The sequence below is a fragment of the Microchirus variegatus genome (genome assembly GCF_963457635.1).
Source record: "Microchirus variegatus genome assembly, chromosome: 5".
NCBI lineage: Eukaryota > Metazoa > Chordata > Actinopteri > Pleuronectiformes > Soleidae > Microchirus > Microchirus variegatus.
The window spans coordinates 35,034,193-35,054,572 of NC_139806.1; the positions used below are offsets into that span (position 1 = coordinate 35,034,193).

At 41.3% G+C, this 20,380-nt stretch overlaps 1 protein-coding gene across 1 annotated transcript; it reads right to left on the reverse strand.

The window, feature by feature from the left end:
• Positions 1–5,419: 5,419 nt before the first annotated feature.
• On the reverse strand, positions 5,420–18,711 carry tspan7 (tetraspanin 7; the record flags this gene model as incomplete). The annotated part of the gene is made up of 7 exons (XM_083890453.1): positions 5,420–5,506; positions 5,690–5,773; positions 8,045–8,200; positions 9,849–9,944; positions 10,045–10,119; positions 10,377–10,565; positions 18,646–18,711. The coding sequence occupies 7 exons, from the start codon at positions 18,709–18,711 to the stop codon at positions 5,438–5,440; spliced, it is 735 nt and encodes a 244-aa protein (XP_083746579.1). The 3' UTR covers positions 5,420–5,437.
• Positions 18,712–20,380: the final 1,669 nt, after the last annotated feature.

A 20,380-nucleotide genomic window follows, 5' to 3' on the forward strand; every position in this document is an offset into this window, starting at 1 on the left:
TAGTATTGTGCAACGTTTTTGTCAAATTTTGGACCGAAATGTTTTTGAAAAAAAAATTGTCAAATTTGGGACGACATAGTATTGTACGTTTTTGTCAAATTTTGGACCAAAAACTGTTTTCCCCCAAAAAAATTTGTCATTTTTGTCAAATTGTGGACCAAATTTTTTTTTTCAAATTTGGGACGACATAGTATTGTACAACGTTTTTGTCAAATTTTGGACCGAATTTTTTTTTGCAATTTTTTTTTTAAATTTGGGACGGCATAGTATTGTACGTTTTTGTCAAATTTTGGACCAAAAACTGTTTTCCCCAAAAAATGTAAAAATTTTGAACGACATAGTATAGTATGACATTTTTGTCAAATTTTGGACCAAAAATAATTAAAAAAAAATAAAAAATTCACATTTTGGACGACGTAGTATAGTATGACGTTTTTGTCAAATTTTGGACGCCATAGTTATTACAAATGGGATTTCTTTCAGTTTTCTTTCTTTTTTTTCCTTTGGCGGCCCTCAGTCCAATGTTGGGTTCCTAAATTGGCCCTCAGGTATCAAAACTTTGAGAACCCCTGGTCTACAGGCAGCTGGATTACAAACCCCCACACAGAAAAGCTTTGCTCGAACTGGGATTCAAACCATCAACGAGAGAAAGAACAAACACCAAACACAACTGTTATTTGTATATTTATTGATAATAAGACCACTGATGGTGACTTAGTCAATAGTAGACAGGATGGTGAAATTCTTTTGAGTGTCTAATGACCCCGTGTGTATGCTAGATGCTATTACAATTTAGTATTTACAGGACAATATCAGCTGGAGGAAGGGAAATAAGCTTCAGTGTTGGATAAAAACATACATTCATTAAATACATTTACAGCTATAAAAGCAACATATTTTGTTTATTCAGCCACAACCAAATACTGAGCTCGAGACTCAAGATTCTCTCCCACACACTTGGTGCCAACCATCATCCGATTACAAGTGGATTTGCAAAATTCAAATTGTGTTGTTTTTTTTGTCAGTCTTTAGAGAGGGAGAGAGAGGGTCTGACGTATTTTAATCATTTGTGATACAAATATAGAAAATCAATATCGTATTTTAATGTTAATATTTTAACAGAGGTCACAAATAATCAAAATTAGGACTGGGCAATAATTCAATATATAATACATCACAATATCATTTTAGTAATGTGTCGTTAGCATGCTTCTTATTTGTTGATACTGTTGTTATCGTCATATTGTTTCTCTTGTTTTGCTCAGTTGTTGTTTTGTTGGTATCTTTTAGTGCATGTACTTGAGTATTTTGAGTATAATCTGGCATATTTACATGTTGATGTTCCATACTCAAATACACGTGGAATGTCCTTCAAATAAAAACAAAAACAAACAAATAATCATGAAGCATTACACGGACATCATGTGAGTTTTGCCTCAATGTGTTGCGTTTCTCAGTTTAACAACTACGATTAATAGGATTTATTCAGCTGTCTTTAATTATCTGAGGTTTAGTGTGATAATTATTGATATGAACTATTTAAAAAAACAAAAACAAAAACAAAAACAAAAAAACCTTGGACATATCACCCAGCCCTAATTTAAAAGTATGAGAAACAGAGAGGAGAAAAATACTTTTGGTTCAATGTGAAATACTCCTCAACATGTCATCAACGTGTGTTCACACCTGAAGTTAGCCCCGCCCACTTGTGATCAAATCACTAAGGACGGACATTTACACCTAGGTCTGAACAAGGTCACACTCACACACAGCCAAAGAGATAGAAAACAACAACAACAACAACAACAATAATTATAAGTAGAACATAATGCCAACCAAATCATAACGTGGGGCTAAAGTCAAATAATTACGTGCTACTCCCAACTTAACATTTGCCACAATTACTTTCTTTAGTGCAAGTTTCCTATGAACTATCAAACAAATACAGATTAAACAGCAAACACTCTCGACACCAACATTTTACACATTAGCATATCTGAATGAGAAACATTTCATTATACAAATTACATTTCCAGTACATATCTACAGATGGTGCTGAAGATGGAGGCATGTGGTTGGTGCACTACATAGAATACTGTAAATACTAGATGAACACTGTTGGCGCCTCACGTACTGTATCTCTACACTTTGCTTATGGAGCCATACCTCTCTCTCTCTATATATATATACATATACATATACATATATATATGTATATATATATATATGTATATATATGTGGCTCTGTGATTAATCTGGTACGGTGCCAGCTATAAATGTCGTTTACACCTGTGTCTATTTATGCTGACAAGTTATAATGTCCACCATGAAACAGTAACTTACAGCAACTTTTGCTGAGAAACAGCGCCCTCTGCAGGACCAAGTGGTTGTAAAAGCTGCCGAACTCCAGGCCCAAGCAGTTTTTACTGTGTGGAAAACAACAACAATCGACCTCTGCCCTGGAGCTCTCACTGGACTAAAAATACTCCATATGTTGGACATTTCAATTCCTTTAAAGTAATGTGTATAGTTTAACATTACTCTTTTACTTTTACTCTGTTACTCTTACATTCTGGGCCTGATTCTGTTTGGGAACAGAGGTTAAGGTGCAGACTGGGAATGAACGAGGCTCCCTTCTCTTATTTTTAGTCAGTGAGCCATCAAAATACTTTTGTTATTTTAAATGACTTTTCAGTGTGACGGGGCCTTTCGTCCACAAGTGGCTTGTAATTTATTTGTTTGTCTGATTAATATCCTTCCCTTTCCTTGGTAAAACAAATTAATTGTCAATGAATACCATATACAGTGTAAAAATAAGCTGTGAATTCAAGTAAAACCGAAAGGTTCACATTTGACAATCTAACGTGCTGCATTTGGACTCCAAAATCTACAGTGTCAACTAATACTCATAATTAAATCTTAAATCTATATCTATAATCTGTCTATAAGTTAAATTAAATATTCATGTCAAAAACATATTGCACATTGTCTAATGATTAAAACAAACGCTCTCTAAAAAGCTCCCCCTCGTTTCCTCCTTCATAGAAACTTAAAACATCACCCTCGGTACATAGTCAGTCACAACATTTCACAACCATAGGAATATACAATGGTGAGCAATAGCAAAGTCAAATGCGAAACTAAACGTAGCTATTTAAGTATTACTTTCACGCTTTAGTCATGGACATTCTGTACAAAGATGGTGCAGTGGTCTTCTGGTGACGTGCTGCAGCCAGTCACATGTCTGAGACCAACACCGCCGTCAGCTCAGGCAACTCCGCTCTATCCGACAGCTGCAGGCCGTGCTGATCCCAGATATGCGCCGGTGAGCAACTTCTACATCGAGCAGCAGTGAGACGTGTGGTATAGAAAGCTTAGATGCAACAGCGGCGAGTAAAAGGAATGGTGCTTTACAATAAGATACATTAAGATATTACACTGAGATCACAGGCAGAGAGACGGAGGGAGGTCAATTCCACTTCAAACGTGGGACAGTGTTTTGGGGGGAATTTACTCATATCATGTGTCAAGACTCTTTGTTGGTTCTTCTCTTCATCTCCCTAAAAACACAAAGAGAAGAATATTATACACTGAACCTGTACCTCCAGGCAGAGGACAACTCTCTCTACCACTAAGACACTGCTGCCACCTCATATCCAAGTGATGTGACAAACATAAGCCCTATACGCTACGTTTTTTTTGCTCTGCGTGGCTCCAAAACAAACTTGAGCAGGGGTCACCCTAACCCTCTGAGCTACCTGAAGGGTCAAGAATACTATGGAGGGCTACCACGTTAACATATTTGCATTATTTATCTTAGCCTTTGGCTGTGATCTAGTGTGTTTACATTCTTGAAATGTTCGTTGTCCCTTCAAAACAAACTCTAAATTAACTTTATTATACACTCAATTGTGTACATTTGTATTTCTGTGCGTTATCACAATTTTTTAGCAACAATATGGATGATATTTTACTGAGCGATCATTTGCGTGTTTTGTGAGTTTTGTTGTAATATCAAATTCATACAATAATGCATTTCTTTTGGCAAGGCGTATAGGGTTATCTTTGATTTGTCATGTAAAAAAATCAGAAAATGCCATTTGTGGCAGTTAGGTTATTAGACAGCAGCATAAACAACTCTTGATTCTTGAGTGATCACAAGAATCAATCGTCCTTAACAAACCACGTCAACTTCAGTCCTAAGCAGCAGCTTTATATTGTTTTTTGATTCACAAAGAGCTTAATGACCTGCTGACTGTGACTCAATTCACGTACAGCTGCGCTGCGTCACGTTGTCATTGCTATTTTTAGAACAGTGTTGGTGACCACTGCTCTCGAGGTTACAGACAACCACCCACAGTATTTCTGAAGGGTCATTTTGAAGCCTCAAGTTGAGTATATCAGTCAAAAAAAGCAGGGTTGGGCCCTGACCAAGACCTCATCCACTGCACACCTACCAACCTCTGGTGGTCAACACCAGAGGGTCGTCACTGGAAGAGTGATGAGCGCAACATCTGACACAAGAATCAAACTGAACAATGCCGATCAGTTAAAAAGACAATGTTAAATTATCGTTAAATTAACTGAGTCTAATGATTCAGTACACTGAAAATAACTCTAGTCACTAGTGTTGTGTTTGTGTGCTGCATACTACGTGTAGAGTAGAGCCATGCCATGCCAGGACTGTATAGTGGAAAACTATAATTTACATTTTAAATTTTTTTTTTTAATCTATCTATCTATCTATCTATCTATCTATCTATCTATCTATCTATCTATCTATCTATCTATCTATCTATCTATCTATCTATCTATCTATCTAGTATTTGACAAGCTATCTATCTATTCGCTTAAAGATAGCTTAAACGTAGCTTAAGTTAGCTAAAACAATTATCTATCTATCTATCTATCTATCTATCTATCTATCTATCTATCTATCTATCTATCTATCTATCTATCTATCTATCTATCTATCTTGTATTTGCTCTGCTATCTATTAGCTTAAAGATAGCTTAAACTTAGCTTAAGTTAGCTAAAACAATTATCTATCTATCTATCTATCATCTATCTATCTATCTATTAGCTTAAAGATAGCTTAAACTTAGCTTAAGTTAGCTAAAACAATTATCTATCTATCTATCTATCTATCTATCTATCTATCTATCTATCTATCTATCTATCTATCTATCTATCTATCTATCTGCTCTGCTATCTATCTATTAGCTTAAACTTAGCTTAAGTTAGCTAAAACAATTATCTATCTATCTATCTATCTATCTATCTATCTATCTATCTATCTATCTATCTATCTATCTATCTATCTATCTATCTATCTATCTATCTATCTATCTATCTATCTATCTATCTATCTATCTATCTATCTATGGTGTGTGGTTGCTTTCACCTTGTAAGTTTCTCACCTGCCACGTCACATCAGCTAAACCATCTCATACTGATTGGCTGTGATGATCCTGGACAGACAGCAGGCCAGCAACATACCAATCAGCTGAAAGATAACAGCGAAAAAAAAACATGTGTGAGGTTAAAATACTATAGTGAAGCCAATTCTGCTCTCTTGCTTTAACGATCTAGTTTTCAGCATAATACAGAGAGCTGTCAGTAAAACAGTCTCAGTAAGCACATGCTAAATTCCCCCTGCAAACTGACATGAATGTTTTTCAACTTCTACCTGTGAGAAGGCAATCCCAAACGTCACTCCTGCAATGATGGCCATGTTGGTTTCCATGAATGAAGTGACCAGCTCATAGCAGCCCTGAAACAAAGGGGGCAGGTTAGTCTGTAGAGGGAACACGGACATGTTATATGTGCAAATTAGGGGCAAGATGGAGATCTAGGAGACTGTCTGTGACATTTGTTGTTGTTTCTGGATGAGAGAGGGGGTGTGGAAAAAAAAGTGTATGAGGATGAGTCAGATGCATGATGACGTACATTCACTGGCCACTTTATCAGAGGCCTGTTCAACCGCTTGTTCTGTTATCGTCCTGTCATCGCAGACAGGATTTGGCACGAGTACTGCTCATTACCATAACTCCTAGATCATTTGTGATATATAGAAGAAGCAGAGATACAAGGCTTTGCAAAGCGCATATACTCGTTACGGTGGCCCTCAGGACTTCCGTGTGACGACCATCCAATCACAGACAAGATACAGCATGCGTCGCACGTGTGTGACGTCAGCTTCTCAGCACCTTCTAATTCCTAATCGGTTGAAATAACTGCCAGATGTAGAATGTGAACGTTATCTTGAAAGAGAAGCGGTCACTCATCGAACAATTTTTAACAACTCTACAGCCATAAAATAAAAATAAATCCAGGCGGCCTGAATACCATTATGGTTAACATAGACCGTATATTATATTTTACAATTTTGAAAGAAAAACCCAGGTAGTAGAACAAAAGTAGCCATAGTTAGCCATAAATGTAAGTCTATGGGAAAATGAGCCCTAATTCTCAAGTGATTTATGCCCACAATTAACATTTAAATGTATTTTATAATTACATTATAACATTTTGTAAATTATGTAATAATTTAGCTGTAAATAGACCATAAAGTATGACAGGTAAGAGTAGACACCAGTGTGATTGACAGCTGGGACTAGTCAACAGGTACTTAGTTACAGGTGACTTTCCAGTTGCAAAAACGGCATCAGCTAAATCTCGAGACTTCAAAACTGGAGTTCATTTTGCAAGTGGAAGACTGAAAGTAATTTTTTATATGTAGTCAATGCTCAGTTACACACATCAAATCATCACATAGGCGGCAACTCAATGTTTTTAGTGATGTAGACAAGGTCGAGATGACGTCCTGAAGTTCAAACCATGTAAGAAAGGTCATTTAAGTAACTTAGAACACGGGTGTTGGTACTTTTAACTGGGATTTTCACTTCTTTCGTGTAACGTCAGAGGTCCAACTCGGTGTCGTGTAGCCATTCCAACATCTCTGGACCTAGGTCAAAAAGGCTGGCTTCCGATGGTGGTCTGTATAAGGGGCAGGTGGTGATTATGTGGTCGGCAGTCTGCTCGGGGTTGCCACACTCACAAGCCGCACTGTCTGCCAGGCCCCACTTCTTCATTGATGTTTTGAAGCGACCGACCCCAGGTCGTCTCCTCCTATGGCGCCATCTCCTGGGTCCCAGATGTAACGATGGATGCGGGAGGGCCCCGGCTGACTCCCACTCCTGCTTCCAAGCTGCTGCCAGCCATGCATCTTTGGAGATGTCCTGAGAGGTGGAATTTAGAATCTCTTGTGCTGCCTTGTTGTAGGGGTGGCGAGACTTGAGTCTGCTTGGGGGCACTGCTGTTGTTGTGGTGTGGCGCAGGAGGTGCCAGTCATGCTTTTGGGCTTTCCTGGCCAGGGCGAGGGTGGCAGCCTCCCGCCGAAGGCCTGCCGGGGCTATTCCTGCCAGGACTGGCAGAAGGGACAGTAGGGGTAGGCTTCAGGCATCCGGTTATAATACGGAGGGCGGTGTTAATAGCCACGTCAACCTTTTTTGCATATGGGCTTCTGCTCCAGACTGGGGCACAGTATTCTGCTGCAGAGGTGGACAGTCGCAGTGTCTTAGTGGAGGCTCCCCAGGTTGTTCCAGCAAGGCGGCGGATCAGTGCGACCCTGGATGTTACCTTGGCCGTGACATCTTCGAGGTGTTGTTTGAAGGACAATGTGCGATCCAGACGCACGCCAAGGTATTTGGGAGCTCCAAACATTGGAGAAAATGGGATTTTCACTAGCAACCATCTTTACAGAGAACGGTTTGAAATATCAAATATCATCGCAGTGGTTTTCTGGGCGAAAATGCCTTGTTGATGAGAGGAGAATGGCAAATTGTAGAAAGACAACAAGACACAGACCTTGAAGCAGATGTGCTACAACATCAGGGGTCCACACCATGTCTGCCACTTAATTAAATGTCCCGTGTCCCTAATATAGTGGCCAGTAAGTGTATGCATCCGTGGGCTATTTGCACTATTCAAACATGAAAGAATGTAAATAAAAAAAGAATAAAAAACACAATAACATACTGACCTGGCGGTAGACCTTGCTCGGGGCTATAGTTGTATTACGGAGGTCTTCTGTGTGGCAGTCAGAGGGGTCAGCGCAGCAGCTGGCTGGGATGCCGTTGGATGGGTAATACACACTGGAAAGCCAGCTGGTGTAGTTATACACTCCACAGCAACGCAGCTGAAAGCAGACAATTCATAAAAAAAAATCATGTTTTAGTCTATGTCTCTGTTAATGTCCATGATAACTAATTACAATTACTGATTAATTCACTTTACTTGGATGCCACACACACAAAGAGTATTAACACTACCTGGGTTGAGTAGTAGTAGTAGTAGAGTAAGAACACATTCTGTAATTAGGAATCATCATTTTTTTTTCCCTTTCTTCTTTCACTTACTCTTATTTTTTAGGGTTTTGCCGAGCTGCAAACATTGCCATCAGACACTGGTCCCAGGTGTCTGTCTCTAAAGAGCACCACCTAGTGGTCAAAAGTATGTGGCTTGACTGGAATGTCCAGGGGATACTTTTCTTGGGATTTTGACAAAGCGCTACCTAGTGGTGATTTTTTATAACCATCTTGGAAGTCTTCACAATACCCATACTTGTGCGTACTTGCCCGTACTTGTGACAACGTCATCAGCCTCAGTCCAAGTTCTGTTCCATTTCTCAAGAACGCGACCGGAAGTTCATACTCGCTCCGCCCATTTTACCAAGTATGCATCGGGTGACTTGAGCGTACTTGGCAAAAGCCATACATCCCAGAATGCATTTCGGCGGAACACAGCTGGATAAAATACGAATATAAACCTGAAATAAATATTTTCTGTGTCCCGGAACGCAGAGATTGTTAAAAAATACTGGATCCGAAGGTTGGTGTAACTAAGGAGCTGGAAAAGCATCAGTGTGGGAACTGTGCTATACAAAGAAATTGGTTTTAGTCGTTCCATTAAATTTGTTGTGAATAAAAATAATACAAAAAACATTCACATGTTAGACATTCGAAAAGAAACTGTTCTTTCTGCATGTGTGTGATGGGTTGCAGGTGTGCATGCTCGGTTTGGGAAGTGTGAGAGTGTGGAGGTCGATCCTGGGAGCTGAGAGGCCAGATCAGAGCAGCTGCAGTGGACTTTACTTTGACCACAGCCATATTACCAGCAGACCTGAATCTCATGCTTGTTTTAATTAACATTTAGAGTGGTTTGTTGCTGGAGGGAGCCTCCTCATTCATGCTATACTATAAATTTTTTTGTCGAGGTGCGCACGTGTCGATTGTCGATCGTCGATCAATTTGTCGACAAAAAAGTCCCATCCCTACTTGCAATGCATAAAATATTAATATAAATACATTACATATAAATATATTGGGTGTGTGGTGGTAATTTTCCCCGCATGCCATGATGTTTCACTCTAAGGTTTCTCAGAAGTTTGTAGCCCTGCTATATAACATTGTAAAAGGGGAGGCAAAAATGAAGAACAGTTCTGTCAAATATCATGCATAAAGTTATTCCATCTGATATATCCATCCCTAGTCAACAGCTAATGTTGCCATAAATGATTATACATCTTGATCTTTCCTGAGAGAACAGAATTGTGTGTCTTAGAGCCACTCATTTATGAAAAAACTCGCTCCTCGCTCGTTGCTGACGGAGTTACATGTCAACCGCTCTGGCAAACCTCGACTCTGGAAGGGAGGGGTGGAGTGGGAGGCGGATACGACTCGCAGCAGTGTTTTGATTTTGAGCGTAGTAACCGTTTTTGGCCGCATTGTTACAGACGGCGCCTTTAACACGGCCAGGTTTATACCTTGTTGATGTCAGTGACTCACCTTGTGCTGCAGGTTGTCAACGGCGCGGCTCGCCTCGTCCTCAGCGTTGTATTTCAGGACCGCGTCGGTGTACGTCCTGTGAAAGGTTCCCTTTATCTGTAGCGAGCAAACATATACGTGTCATCACACACCGGAACGCTTTGGCGCTTTTGTGCTCAGACTCATCGCGGTTGTTTCACGGGGCAAGCATGCTGACCTCATGGCGAAACACAAATCCAGAGATCCCAGCCACTAGCTCAGCGAGGAAGACCAGTGACAGAAACATGGCGTACTACAGAGAGAGGAAGGAAGCAGATTTACATAGTTTGAATGAAAACCCTCTGCCTCAGGTGTGTAACATTTGCATAAATTTGCACACACACGAGCACGGTTAACAGACCAAAATTTCTGATCCCTCTTCACACGATAGAGGTCAGCCATTATTCTTGCTATCATGTGACCTGTGGCCAATTGTTCAGCATCTACAACTCGCTCTCCTTTTCGCACTGACACATAATACACCACGTGTCCTCCTGCGCCTCCTCTCACCAGTTTCAGCATCCATGGGCTTCCTCTGCAGGTGGCGAAGCATCCAAAGAGGCCAAAAACGATGATGACGGTCCCAGTGCCAATGAGAACATACGGGGCGTTGGTGGAGTTGTCGGCTATCAGTGAGATGTACGGGCCCAGCATCAACTTCCCCCATACTCCCACTGCCAGCAGGATAGCTCCTGTTATCTGGAGGGTGGGGATGGAAAAAGAAGGATGTAACAGAGCGACAGAGAGAGAGCAAAGGAAACAATATGAAAGCAGGGAACAGGCACTTTATCTTCTATGGTATTACAATAGCTGTGTTTTAGCAGCGCGCCAAGGGGGAGGAGGAGAAACAGGATCAAGGTGGTACGAGAGAGCAATTAGACTAAGAAGGAGGGAAGTGGAAACAGGAGACACACATTTATCTGGAGTAGAGGATAGAGATCTCCTGCTTTATGAATATGCCTGCGCTCACACACATACACGCACACAAAAGAAAGAGACACAAAGAAAAGGGGGACAAATCAAAGACGCTCTTTGATCCAAGGCGAGACGCTTCCTCCTGTTGCGGCTCTCTTTGCATTTCAAATGAAGGCTCTGGATAAAAGAGCGTGCTGTACGAGGCAGCTGAAGCAGCGTGCGTCTCAGCTGGGTATGTCTTACTGGCATCCGAATGAGAGCGGGGAGTGGAACGGCTGCCGATGATCTGACTCCGGCCAGGGCCAAGTCATCATCCTAACCTGCTCCCCCCCCCCCTCTACGAGGAGGCTGCTCGCCATCCTGCTGCCAGGCTCTCTGAGCGGAGAGGAAGCAGACAGCACAAAATGTCTCCTTGAAACCCCGACGAGGAGAAAACACTCAGCTCTACGCAGAAAATGAGTCACCGCGACTGAGAGAGCGGCGAGGAAAAAAGTTCCCTCTTAGCATTTAGACAAAAATGTCCTCAAGCCAAATGTCACGTTATGTAAAAATGACAAAAACACAGGCAGCGCAACAACAAAAAGATTTCTTTGCAAAAGGTTAGACTGATGTTTTTCCAGTCCGAGTGCAGTTTATAACCAGCCTCCGCAGGTTAATGACTGTGTTAACAGCATTTACACTTTGCCCCATTGGCAGGGTGTGTGCATAATAATTGGGCAATGGTTTTACAAATCACCAGCCTCCAGCCTGCCTGTCCTTTTACTGCTGTATTGTCTTAATTGTGTTTGCGCACCCTAAATAGAGCGATTCTCATATTAATACTAGGGCTGTCAAAAGATAAAAAATTTTAATCAGATTATTCACAGGGTAGCTGTGGATTAATCACGATTAATCACGATTAATTACCATTCGTATGGCCAGGCATTGAATTTCCCAAAAAAATCGAATTTACTCTTTATATTGTTGTAGGAACAGAGAGATAAATAAAGTATGTGAAAATATAAATGTAAAGAACAATAAAATACTGTAAATAACTTGTAAAAACCTATACAAACTTAGTAAAAAATAAATATTACATTGTAAAAAAAAACCCACATTATAAGACAATATAAATAAATAGAAAAATAAAATGCTGTAAATAAGGTAAAAAACAACAACTATACATTGCACTGTAACTAACTCACATTATAAACAAAATATAAAGTATAGAAGTTAAATAGTTTTCTTACTAAACTCACAGCAGGAAATTCCTCATCAGCACTTTGAAGCACCTGCTTCTACTAGTTAGCGTTAGCGTCAGCTAGCATTAGCGTCAGCTAGCATTCTGACGCTAATGTTAGCTGCTGTCTGTGTCCCCGTTAGTTAGACAGTGACTGTTAATGTTATGATTATATCATTATCTGCGCCAGCAGCGCCACTTACAACTGTGTGTCTTTCTTTCTTTTTTCTTCATCCTCTCTTTTTTTCTTCCTCTTCTAACTTCCTGATTCATAACTCCTCTTCATTTTCCTTCAGCTTCACACAGGTTAACGTGAGGTGACGTCGTGGGGGCCCAAGTAGTTGCCCGCCGCCTTGCCTGTTCATAAACTGCACGTCTACCCACAGCGCGAGGAAAGTGAGAAAGTGCGTTAATGTGTTAAAATAAATTAACGCGTTAATTCTACAAATTAATCATCCGGCGTTAGCGTTAATTTTGACAGCCTTAATTAATACACAGTAAAAAAAAAAGATCTTTGGCATATCGGCTGAGGATGCTGATATAAACTCTGGATAACATCTCCCTGTCCTGAGTTCCTCCCATCACACACGCACAGACAGACACACTCGAGTCAAACGCGACGGCATTCTCTCCAGCTCGCAAAAGCTCCGTTATCACTGAATCGTATTTTCTTTGCAGCATCGGCAGTGGTTGCAGGCAGCAGTGTGACCATATTTCCATTGAAGGGAACTGTATACAGAGGAGTTGCAGTCTTCGCTGTGATTGGTCAAAGCGTCTCATCAACATATATATATATATATAACATAATATATCACGTACACTGAGAATGTGATGATATAAAGCATTGGTTCTCAAAGTGCGGCCCGGGGGCCAATGGCGGCCCGCAGAAACATTTCTGGCGGCCCCGCAATGAAATACAGTTGATAGTTTTAATCCAGGAGGTACTAAGCTTGTTAAATGTTTATTGGACATTACTGGATACAGACCAATAAGAGTAAACAAAAATACTGGGTATTTACCTGGTTTCTATATGGTGAATTTTAGTGTATTATTGTGTTATAAGCTGGTAATAACTAGGTAGCTACAGCCCCCAATTACTAGCTATTTACCCAGTAAATATATGGTAACAGAAATGTGTTACTTGGTATTAACCTGTAATTAGAAGGTAAGAACAATGGCCAAAATACTGGGTAAATTACCCAGTAAATTATAAAGTGTTATTATATTAATGCTTAAATTACATTATATTAACGCTTATATTACAATCTGGTCATTAAAATTATTACAAATGGGATTTCTTTCTGTTTTTTCCCTTTTTTTTCCTTTGGCGGCCCTCAGTCCAATGTTGGGTTCCTAAATTGGCCCTCAGGTATCAAAACTTTGAGAACCCCTGATTTAAGGGGTTAGTCGTGTATATCAATCATTATAGGTTTTACTCCAACTTGTACTTTTCAACGAGATTCAGTGTTTTCCTGGACTTTTACTTTGCTTTACAGGTACGAGCGGTCGTGGGACAAGCCCAATAAGACCAAGCTGTTGCAGGATGGACTGGAGCGAGCGGGCAGGAGGGACCTGGCAGAAAAGCTGCGCTGCCTCCACTGGGGCCACCAGAAGTCGCAGGGTGGAGCTGCCATCCGCCTTTCCCTTCCTCATCACAGTCCATAAAACCATCCACAACCAAAACCAATTACAGCTATTTACCCAGTAAATATATGGTAACAGAAATGTGTTACTTGGTATTAACCTGTAATTAGAAGGTAAGAACAATGGCCAAAATACTGGGTAAATTACCCAGTAAATTATAAAGTGTTATTATATTAACGCTTATATTACTTAACGCTAAACTGTAGAACTGCAATCTGGTTATTAAAATGATTACAAATGTGATGTATTTCTGTTTTTTTTCTTTTGGCGGCCCTCAGTCCAATGTTGGGTTCCTAAATTGGCCCTCAGGTATCAAAACTTTGAGAACCCCTGATATAAAGCGTATGAAAACACACACACACACACACATGCACTACAACACAATGTGTTGTACCAGAAACACCAGAAACACTTTATATGCATGTATGAATGAATGTTTGCACGTATGGAAAAAGTTCTCTTCACAATTTCCCCCGAACCCAAACTGATAACTCAAAGATATTCACTGAATTATTTTAGATTTTAAAAGCAGAAACCATAACAGTCATTTTCTGTCATTATCTGATTAATAGTGTTGGCTCTGCACAGTTTCCCCACAATATTGCCTCTGCATGTATCTCTGTGTTTAAGATTTAAACATGTGGCCTACAGTTATGTAAGCACCGCTCGTATAAAAGTGATCGATGGTCTGTGGGCAGTGATATGTGAGATGATAAATCACAATATTGCATGATATTTGATGGATCTGAACCACTTGGTAAGAATTAATTGTCTATTTACAATCACGTCATCAATGTTTTTACAATTTTTAATTTCTAACAATATTGATTCATGCAACAGGAACGTAATGCAAACGACGACATGTACACTTTTTATACTGATAGATCATGACATGAAGAACGTGTTACACATGGAGATAAATAAGGATATATCACCTCATATTTTGTGATTAAATGATGTAAAACTGTTAATATTCTTCAACAGTGTAGATGTAGGCAGCTTTTTGAGTTTTGTTGAGGACTTTTCACCTCAAATGTCAGACAATCATGCAAAATACTTCAAATGTCTTCATTTGTCCAATCCACAGGCAAATGCCTCCCAGAAAGTTTCAGAATGATTCAATATCTAAGCTATTCAGTTTCATTTTGCAATTGCTAATGACAAAAGGGCTCACATCTCCGTGTCTAACAAGCCTGAACCAGTAAGTTAACAAAAATTATTTCTGTTAATTAACTAATTGATTGACAACGTTCCTCTTACTGTTTATGGTCTGCACCACCAGCAACACATTGCCCCCCTAAAAGCTGCTACCACATACACATTAATGATCATTTTGTCAACTGTCAGTGCTTAAAGGTGAAGTAAGTAGTTTATAGTGCCATCTAGAGGAGAGGCTGACATTTACAACAAAGAACTGCTCCTCTGCTCACCCCCTCCCTTCCCTGAGCGCTACGGTATCCTCAGCCGGTCAAATGTCGTCCTCGTCGTCTTTCTCCGTGTCAGCAGATGAGGTTCGTGAGGCGAGGGAGAGGGCGGAGCTACCGCGGCCGTAGCAGACGAAGCGGAGAGAGTGGAGGCGGGACTTCCTGCTACAAGTAAAGAGACGCTTGATTTGTTCTCTCGCGTTTGTCCTTACAGGCTCCGGTAGAAACGTGGCGTCTCGCTGCTAACAGTGACTATGCAACCGCGACCATGTTATTTTACATGACTTTTTGAAACGCTACGAAAATGAAACAAAAACTATTATACAGCGACTAGACAATGCAGGAGCACATAATATGTATAAAAAAGTGGATTTTGGGTTATATAAACCCATAAATACTACACATTGTCCCTTTAAGTGTCCATTTTAAAGCCAACGGGGAAATTAAAGTCTGAGAAGCAGGGACAAGTCATCGTGACTTCCAGCCTGTTGCTGAATTCCAAACAGCTCCCCCTCTGATCTGCACGTTTTGTTTGAAATTCAATGCCTGGCCAGCTACCCTGGTTACAGCACTGAGTTTAAAACAGGTCACTCCTCCTTCTCCTCCTCCTCCTCCTCCTCCTCCTCCTCCTCTTCCTCGCCAGCCTCATAAAGAAACAGAAGGTGTGATGACAAAATATGCTGGCAAGGACACCACACAGACTCTGCCACCTGCTCTGCGCTTTACCGTCCCGCGTGTTAAGTGCAGCAACACGGGTTATTCACGCTTGAGACATTATTTGCCACGACAGGCTGATGACAGTGAAACTCGGAACTCGGTGCCAGCGCCTTCTCCTTGCTTGGTGTTGGACAGAGCCGCCAAACTGCGAGACACTCGTGTATTCCAGATATCTGAAACCCGACGCTGTAGCCGTACGGACCGCGGAACGGACCACCATTCAATCATGACTAAATATAACTGTTATAAAGTATCGGTGACACTGGCACACACACAGAGGGACATACAGCACAGCGCTGCGTTTTTAAGCCTCTTGACTTGTGCTAAGTTAATTTGGCTTTGATTTATTCACTGCCAATCATCGCCACTAAAGCAAATTTTACTTCATACATTTCAGGGTGAATGCAGCGAAAGCAAAGAGAGCTCCTCTATTCAGGCCCCGAACACATGATAGACAGACAAACACCCTCCATGTTGTTTTTTAGATAATCCACAGAGGCTATTTATGGCTGCTGTCAGAGACCAAAGACACAGGAGCATATAACTCACAACTGTGGTCACAACTTACGGGTAATAATGTACTAAATTCAGTTAAAAGGTGTTGTGGTTACTTTGGCTTTTATGCATTGTGTTAGATTCATATTGCTAAGGATGCCATTAGTAAAAAAAGTGAAAGCAAAAGCAAAATCAAACCACTGAACACACACAGAGGAAATAGGAGATGCCCTCACACTCAAGTCCTCGCTGCTCAAGGCCATTTCAATATATTGAATCACAAAATTGGATTCAATCTCAACCAAAAGTAATTTGGTTTGAACAGCTGAGATCTGCTGGAATAAATACCCGAGGACACTTGCACTGTGAAAATGCAGAATCTCTTCTTCTAGTGACTTTTTAGATACATTGGTAACAAAAAAAAACAATCAAGCAAATAAATAAATAAATAAATAAAAAGTATTGATTTAATTATTATAAAATGACTTTGATGGTTTTATGTTGGTTTGTGCATTACTGCTATGTCAGGGTGTGTCGAATGCTCATGCATTTGCACTTCCATTAACCAGTATGCGTTAATGGAAGTGGTGAGGGATGGTTGGCTTAGGGTTAAACTATCTACACATGCAAAGATAAGGAGACCAAACATGATAATATATACATGAGTAACTGTACATTAGGGCACACTCTGTGGGTTGAAACATTGCATTGATACAATGTTTGGAATATTTTTTAAGTGTCCGTCACTCCGTCAAGAGACAACGGAGACGGCAAGAGCCGCGATTGGTCCTCAGGACAGGCCGAGGCGAAGCTGCTCTGTGCCGGCTCACAGTGAGCACCCGAGCGTCCACAGAGGCGGAGCTGATCCCCGCCGATAACGCCGCTGCCAAACTATAAATACGTCATATCTTAACACACACAAAGCACATGTTTAGACTCTAAATGGCCAATTTCTCGCCTCAAATTATCTTAAAACTGCGTTCCGGGACACAGAAAAGTGAGAAACGGCCACTGTTTCAACAACAACAGTCTTTCTCTCTCTTTCTTTCTCGGACACCATTGCTCACTGTAGCCAGAAGCACAGCAACCTTGCGAAGCGACCCCTACTGATCGGGTGGGAAATTGAAGCGCGTGTCCGTCACCACGACGCAGAAGTATAAAGGCTCGAGGCGTCTCCGTGGTGACGCAGACGGATAACGCATACGCAGTCGGAGAAGTATAATGTGGCCTTAAAGGTGAAGTAAGTAGTTTATAGTGCCATCTAGAGGAGAGGCTGAAATTTACAACAAAGAACTGCTCCTCTGCTCACCCCCTCCCTTCCCTGAGCGCTACGGTGTCCTCAGCCGGTCAAATGTCGTCCTCGTCGTCTTTCTCCGTGTCAGCAGATGAGGTTCGTGAGGCGAGGGAGAGGGCGGAGCTACCACGGCCGTAGCAGACGAAGCGGAGAGAGTGGAGGCGGGACTTCCTGCTACAAGTAAAGAGACGCTTGATTTGTTCTCTCGCGTTTGTCCTTACAGGCTCCAGTAGAAACATGGCGTCTCTCTGCTAACAGTGGCTATGCAACCGCGGCCCGCGACCATGTTATTTTACATGACTTTTTGAAACGCTACGAAAATGAAACAAAAACTATTACACAGCGACTAGACAATGCAGGAGCACATAATATTTATAAAAAAAAGTGGATTTTGGGTTATATAAACCCATAAATACTACACATTGTCCCTTTAATTCATTGCGGGGCCGCCAGAAATGTTTCAGCGGGCCGTCATTGGCCCCCGGGCCGCACTTTGAGAACCAGTGCTGTAAGCAGATGATAAGACACATAATACCAGACAAACAACACACAACGTCATAAGTTATGCACTGACTGCAGTTTTAAAACAGCTGCGTGCAATCCGATGCATGCATCCTATGGAATATCTTCCCAATCGGATCGTGAGACATTGAAATCGTGCGTTAAATGATCTCAGAATGTGTCTCATCGAACATCAACGCTGCTTTTAACAGCCGAACTTAAATCGCTGCGGTGGTATTAACATCCTCCTCCTCCTCATCATCATCGACAACAACCATGATGCACCACTGACGCCCAGCAGCCAACAACACATGGGTATAACCGTAATACACGAGATCCATCTTCCAGAAAACCATCCACATGCAAACGTATACACATATTCATATAAAACACGACGATCGCGGAGCGTATAATAGTCAAAGATGACGATTCCGTCGAGGATGCTGTCTCTGTCCAGCCCTTCTTCTTCTTCTTCTTCTTCTTCATCATCACGCACAACACTCACCAAATACACGAACACGGTGCGAGGTGGTTTTAAAAAACGGACACAGGATAATAAAAGCTACGTACCCAGAAGACGAAGGAGTACACGATGAGCAGCGTTTTAAGGCAGGTGATGACCGGTTTGGTCTCCATTGTGGACGGTGCCGTGTGTGCGTGTGTGTGTGCGTGTGTGTGTGTGTGTGAGAGAGAGAGAGAGAGAGAGAGAAGGGGAAAAAACCCGAAGCGTCAGTGAAAGCTGTCTGTCGCCCTGCAGCCACGCACTGATGCAGCCACACGGCGTCACTGTAGCAGAGCATCAGCCTCCGTTGTCCTCGAGTTAACGACTCTATTTCGTATCAAATGAAAGTCATCAATAATACTGTACTGCAGGGCCGGTCCTAGCCCCCCCAAGGGCATTAAAGCCCCCCACTATATAGCGTTTGTTCAACTTAAAGCTCACATAGAGTGGTCCTGTTGCACATATATGTTAGTTATGGAGGTCTACTTACATAAAAAAAAAAATCAAAGCCCTCCTAGTTGCTTTAAAGGAACACTGTGTAGTATTTATGGGTTTATATAACCCAAAATCCACTTTTTTATACATATTATGTGCTCCTGCATTGTCTAGTCGCTGTATAATAGTTTTTGTTTCATTTTCGTAGTGTTTCAAAAAGTCATGTAAAATAACATGGTCGCGGGCCGCGGTTGCATAGCCACTGTTAGCAGAGAGACGCCATGTTTCTACCGGAGCCTGTAAGGACAAACGCGAGAGAACAAATCAAGCGTCTCTTTACTTGTAGCAGGAAGTCCCGCCTCCACTCTCTCCGCTTCGTCTGCTACGGCCGCGGTAGCTCCGCCCTCTCCCTCGCCTCACGAACCTCATCTGCTGACACGGAGAAAGACGACGAGGACGACATTTGACCGGCTGAGGACACCGTAGCGCTCAGGGAAGGGAGGGGGTGAGCAGAGCAGTTCTTTGTTGTAAATTTCAGCCTCTCCTCTAGATGGCACTATAAACTACTTACTTCACCTTTAAACGAGCCGATAGAAATCCTCTTTTCTGACGCTGTTTCCCAGCCGCGATATTTGAAGGTGAAGTAACTAGTTTATAGTGCCATCTAGAGGAGAGTCTGAACAAAGAACTGCTCCTCTGCTCACCCCCTCCCTTCACTGAGCGCTACGGTGTCCGCAGCTGGTCAAATGTAGTCCTCGTCCAACTGTGCTATGCTCTCTTTGCCAGAAATAGAAAAGATAACAGAAATTCCTCTCACCTCAAAAACAATATCAACAGAGGACAATGGACAGGTTGTAATCACCTCTTTTATTAGTTGACAGGGAGACACAAGGATACATTATACATTAGATAACACAATATGCTCTTCTATGAGTCTCACTGTGCTGCAAAATTATGTATAATCTTCATATAATATTCATGCATTTTTTATTTCTTAGCTGTATATTTTGTCACATTGCAAACAAAATCAATAATTGACATTGATAGTGATACAATTCAGAAATGCTCAAGTGAGGGATTTGGACGCCGTCGTCAAAACAACAATAATAATATAAAAGGTCTTTTACAACTCAGTGCTTCTCAGGAAATCTTAAAAGTAACATGTAGAATAGTAAAGATGCTCAACAGCCAACATTAAGTGTATTTTGAACATACCTGTATGTGCATGTGTATGTGTTTATGCTATGTTACGTCAGTCTTATATCACAGTCCAATATTACAGGTGCGTGTACATTAAGAGACCAATTTTAAACAGCCTTAACAGATGATGCGGTTTGCTGTTATAAGTGCAGCCAAATACAAATATGA